Source organism: Gracilinanus agilis, chromosome 4 (genome assembly GCF_016433145.1).
Source record: "Gracilinanus agilis isolate LMUSP501 chromosome 4, AgileGrace, whole genome shotgun sequence".
In the NCBI taxonomy this organism is placed as follows: Eukaryota; Metazoa; Chordata; class Mammalia; order Didelphimorphia; family Didelphidae; genus Gracilinanus; species Gracilinanus agilis.
The window spans coordinates 312,873,182-312,882,291 of NC_058133.1; the positions used below are offsets into that span (position 1 = coordinate 312,873,182).

The 9,110-nt window shown below is 37.2% G+C and overlaps 1 protein-coding gene across 5 annotated transcripts in view; it reads left to right on the forward strand.

The window, feature by feature from the left end:
• KCNQ5 (potassium voltage-gated channel subfamily Q member 5) overlaps positions 1–8,675 on the forward strand; it is a 705,402-nt gene extending 696,727 nt beyond the window's left edge. For all 5 annotated transcript variants that reach the window (XM_044676058.1, XM_044676060.1, XM_044676062.1 and 2 more), the window contains 3 exons: positions 544–675; positions 3,521–3,647; positions 7,094–8,675. In XM_044676058.1, the coding sequence (XP_044531993.1) occupies positions 544–675; positions 3,521–3,647; positions 7,094–8,053 (1,219 nt within the window). In that variant the 3' untranslated portion in view covers positions 8,054–8,675. The remainder of the gene's footprint in view (positions 1–543; positions 676–3,520; positions 3,648–7,093) is intronic.
• The last annotated feature ends 435 nt before the right edge of the window (positions 8,676–9,110 follow it).

Below are 9,110 nucleotides of genomic sequence, written 5' to 3' on the forward strand. Positions count from 1 at the left end.
GAAAAAAAAAGAAAGAAATAGAAATTTTAATGACCAAAATTGGCCCCAAAGAAGAGATGTAAGAAAGTATGCCATTCCCTCCTTCCCCCATCCCCAACTACTTTGTAGTTTGGAACACTACATATAATGTCAGACTATTTATGCAAAGTTGGTTAGTTAAGATGAACTATTTCTATTTTCATTGATTTTTTTCTTTGTTATAAGAGATAGCTTCCTAGGAAGAATTGGAGGAGAGTTACATCAGGAAAATGTAGGTGACGAAAAAGAAAAGATATGAATAAAAATTCATTTTTTAGAAATGATATCATAAAAAATTAAAATAAACAATCTCTTTCATTTTTTTAATCGTGTCTAGATCATTTGGGGGAAATCCCTAGCACTTTGAGGACCTCTTGTGGCAAATTTATAGAAGGTCGTGGATGTCTTGGTGGTTGGAGGGAATATCCACAGAAGTATTGCAGTTATGTCCACTTTTTCCATCAACTTCAGTCATTTCTTTGACCAAGAGAATTGAGAGTCATTGAAAATATATTTCTTTTGCAGAATTATGAAGTTTCATGTCGCAAAAAGGAAGTTTAAAGAGACATTACGTCCCTATGATGTGAAAGATGTCATTGAACAGTATTCTGCTGGGCATCTGGATATGCTTTGTAGAATCAAAAGTCTTCAAACACGGTAAGTCATGGATTCTTTTTGTAGTCAGAATACACACATGCTCTTGCCCTGAGATTTATTCTCAGACCAAATTACTAGCCCATCAGCCATCCTATTAAAACCCTAAATAACCTCAACTTTTGCTTTGATTATACAACTATCTTTCAAGGAGCCTGGGTCGTGTCAATCCCACAACAAAATATCAATGACTTAGAAGTTGTTTGGTTTTTTTTTAATACATTTAAATGAAGTAACAAGTTTCTTGAGGGGATTTAGTCATCCAGTTAGCAAGCACTGATCACACATCTACTATGTGCTGGAATCTCGAAATATAAAGGCAGAATGAAAAATAATCCCTGTTCTGAAACATTAAATAAGGCTTCCATTCACGTAGAACTCTTATTACATCTCAAAAAAATTATTATCAAATTGATCTTGTTGAACCTTTAATGAGAGATCTAATGGAATCTACAGTGATCTCTTTGTTCAAAAAAGTTGGAGGTTGTTTTTTTTTTAACAAAAATCCCTTATTTCTGGTTTTCCTACACGTCTAAATCAGTCTTCCCATTCCACTCAACTCTACAAATTCTAACTGTCTTTTAAGAGCTTCCTCAAGTCTCACACCCTCCTACAACAGCCAATATTGAACTTTCCCTTCCTAGAACTACTTCAAAATTTCTCTGTACTACAGAATTCATCCTTTCATTGCAGCATCTTATGTGGTGGCTCTTGTCTATTGATCTTGTTTTCCCTAATGATTTAGTAGTCAATAAACATTTATTATGTGCCAGATATGGTGCCAAGCTCTGGGGATACAAATACAAAAAGGAAAAAAAGAGTTTGTCCTCTCAAAGAGCATACAATATAAACTAATTTGAAGACAAAACCTTCAGTTTCTAGATTGCCAGAAATGCTGGGTTCTGAGTAAAAGTAAGAAATGCTTCACTAATTGGTTGAAATAAATTTATCCATGTAAATGTCAAGGACGTTTTGACCCTGTTTACTTTATACCAAAACATCTAATCAGCTCATTCAAAGCCTTAAACATCTCAGTTTTGCTGAAACGAGGCCAAGCATTCAGACTGATGGACTTTTCTGATCAGAACTCCTACAAACAGGGACCAACTCTTACACAGTGTCTCAAAATTCCTTAGTGCGGTTTTAAGCTTTTAATAACAGAAAACTGAACTAAAATTCTGGGGACACCTTGTATTTCTTGCATAATTCCCTACACACACAAACATAAAAACTGCACAATACTAGACACATAATATACTCTTTAAAAAAAAAAAAAAACCTCTTACCTTCAGTCTTAATCAATACTGTGTATTGGTTACAAGGGCTAGGTAATGGGGGTCAAGTGACTCTTCTAGGGTCACATAGATGGGAAGTGTCTGAGGCCAGATTTGAACTTAGAATCTCCCATCTCTAGGCCTGGATCTCAATCCACTGGGCCACCTAACTGCCCCCACATAATATACTGTTAATAAGTATGAATTGGTTAATTCTCTGTATTCATTCAGTTATTCAAATAATATTTGCCTCTTCCTGTGTAGGAGATATTATTTAAAATTCTAAACTAAAAGTTATGGAGACAAAAGTGAATGAGACAATTCCTGTGCCCACTAGTGCTTAATTCATAATAAGTGCAATTTATTGATTGATTGATTGATTGTTTGATTGATTGCATGGAGGAACTTACCATCTTGCAGACCAAATAACTTGGCTTTGGATAGATATAGCTTTCATTTAATTTCATGAAATAGAAAGTTGAGATAATTGTCCAAGCAATTCAGTTCCAACCAATAATTAATTTAGAAGCAAGTTGTTATTTCTAACATAAATAAAATTCACCTAGGATTAAGTTCCTTTTAACCCAAAAAAACAGTCAATAAGAACATACTAGAGGGAGCTAAGTGGCACAGTCAATAAAGACCTCACATTTATCAGATTAGCCACTCTCACAGTAAAGGAAATTGATAAATGTTGGAAGTAATGTGGGAAAATGGGGACACTAATGCATTGCTGGTGTATTTGTGAACTGATCCAACCATTCTTGAGGGCAATTTAGAATTATGCCTAAAGGGCAATAAAAGAATGCATACCTTTTGATCCAATAATACCACTAATGGGTTTGTATCCCAAAGGGATAAAAAGATGGGAAAGGATTTGTTTGGCAAAAAAAAAAAAATTATAACTGCTCTTTTTGTGGTGGCAAAGAATTAGAAACTAAAGGGATATCCCTCGTTTGGGGGATGGCTGAACAAACTGTGGTATATGATGGTGATGAAATACTATTGTGCTGTAAGGAATGATGAACAGAATGATTTCAGAAAGAGCTGGAAAGACCTTTATGAACTGATGCAGAGTGAAATAGGCAGAAACAGGAGAACATTGTACACAGTGACTGAAATATTGTGGGCCGATCCAATGTGTTAGATTTTGTTCTGAGAGACTTATGACCAAAAATGCTATCTATACACCTCCAGAGGAAGAACTGTTGGAGTAAGAATGCAGATGAAAGCATGTGATTTATCACTTCTTTATTTGGGTATATATTTTGGGGTTTTGGTTTTATAAGATTATTCACTTACAAAAATGAAAAATATAGAGATGTTTTACGTGATAATACATGCATAACCCAGATTGATTTGTTTGCCAACTCTGGGAATGGGTAGAGGAGGGGAAGAAGAGAGGGAGACAATTTGGATCATATAATTTCAGAAAACTTAAGTGGAAATTTGTTATTAAAATAAAAATAATAAAAATGAAAATTTTTAAAAGAACAAATCATTTCACCCACCAACTATGTCAAGGCTTCTTCAGTTAAGAGCTATATACTCATTTTGATTTTGTTCTCTGATAGAGTTGATCAAATTCTTGGAAAAGGGCAAATCACATCAGATAAGAAGAGTCGAGAGAAAAACACTGCAGAGCTCGAAACGGCAGATGACCTCAGCATGCTAGGCCGTGTGGTCAAGGTTGAGAAACAGGTATGTTTTAGGTCAATCTGGAAGCTCTTGGCCTTCCTCTTGTCTTAGCTATCTGGCTTGACCATAAGTCAAATATATTTCAGATAATCCATATGCAGAGGGAAAAATAAAACTCAGCAGGAATAGAATGGAAAAACATATAAGTATGTACAGTACTTTTTCTAGGATATGGACAAATGAAGAATATAAAAGTTCACTGCTGGGGCAGCTGGGTAGCTCAGCGGATTGAGAGCCAGGCCTAGAGACGGGAGGTCCTAGGTTCAAACCCGGCCTCAGACACTTCCCAGCTGTGTGACCCTGGGCAAGTCACTTGACCCCCATTGCCTACCCTTACCACTCTTCCACCTATAAGTAAATACACAGAAGTTAAGGGTTTAAAATAAAAAAAAAAAATTAAATTAAATTTAAAAAAAGTTCACTGCAATGGTTAAAATTACTTGAGCTAGAAACAAGTAGCTTTTCTTTTTTTTTTTTTTTAATCCCTTAACTTCTGTGTATTGGCTCCTTGGTAAAAGAATGGTAAGGGTGGGCAATGGGGGGTCAAGTGACTTGCCCAGGATCACACAGCTGGGAAGTGTCTGAGGCCAGATTTGAACCTAGGACCTCCCGTCTCTAGGCCTGGCTCTCAATCCACTGAGCTACCCAGCTGCCTCCTAGATTTTCATTTTTGAAAGGCAAAGGCCTGCTTTCTTCTGTTTCAGTTTCTACTAGCTTGGTTCAATTTATCATTATATTTTTTAATAAAGGAAAATTTCTTTTCATTATAAATCCACAGCTAGTAGAAAAATTATCAGGGTTGGTCAGTGTATGTAAAACAAAAATGCATAATCCAAGCCTCCCAACCAATATAATTTAGCCTGAAATATATATTAAATATATCAGAATATATTTAATTTGTATATGAATAGTAAATATGTAAATGAAATACATGTATTTATTAAATATGTATGTTAAATATGAGTGTATATTAAATATATATATTAAATAGTTAGGTTTATATTAAATATGCAGGTGGCTCAGTGGATTGAGAGCCAGGCCTAGAGATGGGAGGTCCTCAATTCAAATGTGGCCTCAGACACTTCCTACTCCTGCTCCATTGCCTAGTTTTTATTGATCTTCTGCCTTGGAACAGATACTTAATATCGATTCTAACACAGATAGTAAGGTTGTTGGTTTTTTTAACAAAGTAGAATTGGCTGAATAATAATAACAATTAATAACTCACCTTTGAAGAGTGATTTAAGATTTTTTTAAAATGCCTTCCCTATAGCAGTAGTATAAGGTAAATACTGAACATGTTATTATCCCCATTTCACAAACAGGTAAACTAGAACTCAAATACATTAAGTGACTTGCCAAATGTCATTCAGCTTTTAAATGAGAGACCAGTATCTGAAATGAGCCCTCCAGAGCTTAGGTCCAGCATCCTTTCCTTTACACCAGATAATTGTCCTTCATTTCTCATTTTGCATATTGCTATATATTCCTTTTAATTTTGAATTCTAGAAGGTTGGCATTTTGTCAACATTTTTCATATAACTTGGATATTTTTCTAATGAGTCTATGCCCTCAAGGAGCTATTCTATGGGACAATTCTAAAATTAAGTACCTTTTAACTTAATAAACATTGACTAAGAACATCTGAGGGGTATCGATAGTGCAAGTGGATAGATGTCCAGGCTTGGAATCAGGAAAATGTATCTTCATGAATTCAAATCTGATCTCAGCTACTTAGAAACTGTGTGATTCTGGGAGTCACTTAACCCCATTTTCCTTTAAAATAAAAAAAAAAAAGAATATACTGGATGCCAGAGAGTAAGAAATGTCAAATTAAGGTGGACAGTAGCAATAATTGGCATTTCTAGAGTTCTTTTCAATTTTCAAAGCAACTTGCATGTATAATTTCATATGAGCCACACAACCACCTTGCAAGATAAGTACTACAAATATCATTAATTATATTTTACATATGAGGAAGACTATTACATGAGAGAAGTTAAGAGACTTGCCTGCAATCACACAGCCAGAAAGTATCAAATACAAGAGTTAAACTTCTCTATCAGTTTCTACATTTCTAGGAAAAACATCCTAGAAAATAAAAGCTCTTTGAGGGCAGAGACTGTTCTGTTTTCTATTTTGCTTTTATCGCCAGAATCTAGAACAGTACCAGACAACACAGTAAGTGTTTAATAAATGCCCATTGAATTGAATTGGAAATTCAGTAGGTCAAATTCTGAGCTGAGAATCAGTGGAACTGGGTTTTAATCCTGGATTTTTCAGAGTTACCCCATGTGTGACAATTGTCCAAGCTGCTTAACAATAGAAGGACCAGAATTTAAGAATGCCTTGAAGGACCAAGTTATGTCAATTGGCTCGGTGCATTTGTACATATTAAAGATAGTAGGATGAAAATTTTGTTGAAGACTTATATGTACTGATGCAAAGTGAAGAGCAGAAACAACAATTTATACAATAATAAGAATATCAAAAAAATCAACTTTGATTTAGGAGCTCTGATCAACTCAATGACCAACTACAATTCCAAAGGACTCAAATGACTAACCATGCTAAGTCAAATGGACTTAGAATGCAAATTGAAACATATTTTTTCCTTTTTCTTTTTCTTTTTTTTTTTGGGGGGGGGGCATGTCTAATATAGACATTTGTTTTGCATGACTACATTTTGTAAGAGACTGTTTTTCTTGCCTTCTTGATGAATAGGGGAGGAAAGAAGGAAAGGAGAAAATTTGGAACTGAAAATAAATTTTTTTCTAAGTTCAGTTATAATATCTGCTTGTAATTCTATTTAATGTTTATGGCAGTGATTCCCAAAGTGGGCACCACCGCCCCCTGGTGGGTGCTGCAGCGATCCAGGGAGGCGGTGATGGCCACAGGTGCATTTGGGGGAGGTGAATAACTGTAAGGGGGCAGTGATCGTATGTGACAGGGGTGCTAAGTAATATTTTTTCTGGAAAGGGGGAGGTAGGCCAAAAAAGTTTGGGAACCACTGCTTTATAGGCACCAATAGGAGAACTTATCATATGTTATAATAATATTATAAAAAACTATTTTTTAAAATTCTTGAATCACTAAGCAATCACCCTAAAGAAATAGGTCTTGATCAATGGCACATGTAAAACCCAGCGGAATTGCTCGTTGGCTGTGGGGGGAGTGGGGAGGGTGGGATGAGGGGAGGGAAAGAATATGAATCATGTAACCATGGGAAAATATTCTAAATTAATTAATTAAATAAATTTTTCCAAATGCAATTCTTGAGTCAGCTCCAGACTTGACACTCCTGGTCTATCTCTTGGTTTTAATTTCCTCAACTATAAAATGAGAGGATTAGATTAGATTAGGTGATCCACAAGGATCTTTCTCATCCTAAAATCTGTGATCCTACAGTGGCATGCTCTACTCACATGTACCCTTTTCCCCACTTTTAGGTACAGTCTATAGAATCAAAACTGGACTGCCTACTAGACATATATCAACAGGTCCTAAGGAAAGGCTCAGCATCAGCCCTGACTTTGGCTTCATTTCAAATTCCACCTTTTGAATGTGAACAAACATCCGATTATCAAAGTCCTGTGGACAGCAAAGACCTGCCCAGTTCTGCACAAAACAGCGGCTGCTTATCGAGGTCGGCCAGTGCCAACATCTCCCGAGGCCTGCAGTTTATTCTTACACCAAATGAGTTCAGCACTCAGACTTTCTATGCTCTCAGCCCAACTATGCATAGCCAAGCAACCCCGGTGCCAATGAGTCAAAGCGATGGACCGGCCATGGTGGTCACCAACAACATTACAAACCAAATACACCAGGTGACCAAGCCGGTGGCCCCAACCACCTTACAGATCCCCCCTCTCCCCGCCATTAAACACATCCCCAAACCTGAGCCCCTACAGATGAACCCTGCCACCATGCAGGAGAGCATTTCTGATGTCACTGCCTGCCTCGTTGCCTCCAAGGAAAGCGTTCCGTCTACCCAGGCCAATCCAACCAAGGATCGCGCCCTGAGAAAAAGCTTTGACATGGGAGGAGAGACCCTGCTGTCGGTTCGCCCCTCGGTGCAGAAGGATTTGGGCAAATCATTATCTGTACAGAACCTCATCAGATCGACGGAGGAACTGAATGTGCAGCTTTCGGGGAGTGACTCGGGGGGCTCCAGAGGCAGCCAAGAGTTTTATCCCAAATGGAGAGAGTCCACTTTATTTATAACTGATGAAGAAGTGGGCCTCGAAGAGACAGAAACTGAGACTTTCGATAGCATTTCTCAGCCTGCCAAGGAAACAGCTTTCCCTTCTGACTCTCTAAGGACTGGAATGTCAAGATCATCTCAGAGCATTTGTAAGGCAGGGGAAAGTCCAGATGTACTCAGCTTGCCTCACGTCAAACTTAAATAATTTCTTGATTTTCTTTTTAGGCTTAGCACTTCCTTTAGCCATACATATCATTGCATGAACTATTTTGAAAGCCCTTTTTAAAAAGATGAAATAATGAGAATCAGGAAGAATAAGAAAGGCAGTTTAAGAGCCCATTATCTTCTAATTGCATGAAAATGCATGTTTCAGAGATGGCTGAAATTCCAAGGTACACCTACATTAACCCATTCATTTAATAATAAGGTACCAGAGGTTAAAATCTGAGGGGGGGAGGGAAATCTACGTAGCTAATACTATGGGCTAGATGGAAAAAAAAAAAAAAGCAAAAATTTGACTATTTACAAAAATTGATATTGTATTTTGAAAGTATGGAAGTAAACGTCTTCAAATTTAAGGTACTTTTGCTTCATGGTTAAATACAATAATGTTATTTTCAAAACTGGGCCATCGTGTATGTTTATAACCCAAAGGACTATCTCCAGCTTCTGGCAGGGTACCAGGAAAAGCTTATGTAGGAATATTAGAAATGGCTACCAGTTGCAAGACAGACTTTGAGGTCATTCCTAGGCCATTATTTATTCCTTAATGTAGTTTAGAATGTTGATTTCTGTCATTTTGGGGTGACCGTATTGGGGCAAATGACTTTACCCACCACTTTCAGGTTGTTCTTTGCACTAAGAACATTCTTTTTCTATGAAATTTATAAATGATGAAGTTCAGAGCCAGTGGGGAAAGCAAACAAACTGCCTCAGTGGTTGGAAATGTCAGGTTTAGAGAAAGCTCTTCCTGGCCAGTTGAATAGAATGGACTGTGGCCAACTAAAATGGTTGATGCCAAGCTTGGGGCAATATCAACAACTGGCTTCTGCCCAATAAGTCCACTCAGCCAGGGGATAACCGAGACTGACAAGAAAGATGGTCAAAGATGGTCTGATCGCTGTATGGTCCAGTTATTTCAGTCATGGAGGCACAGCCTCCTACTGGGGCACAGCCTCCTACCAAGTTATGCCAATGCTGCTTTTAAACTCTTCTGAGACTAAGGTCTAACAATAGAGCCTTTAAGGAAAAGGGATATAGAT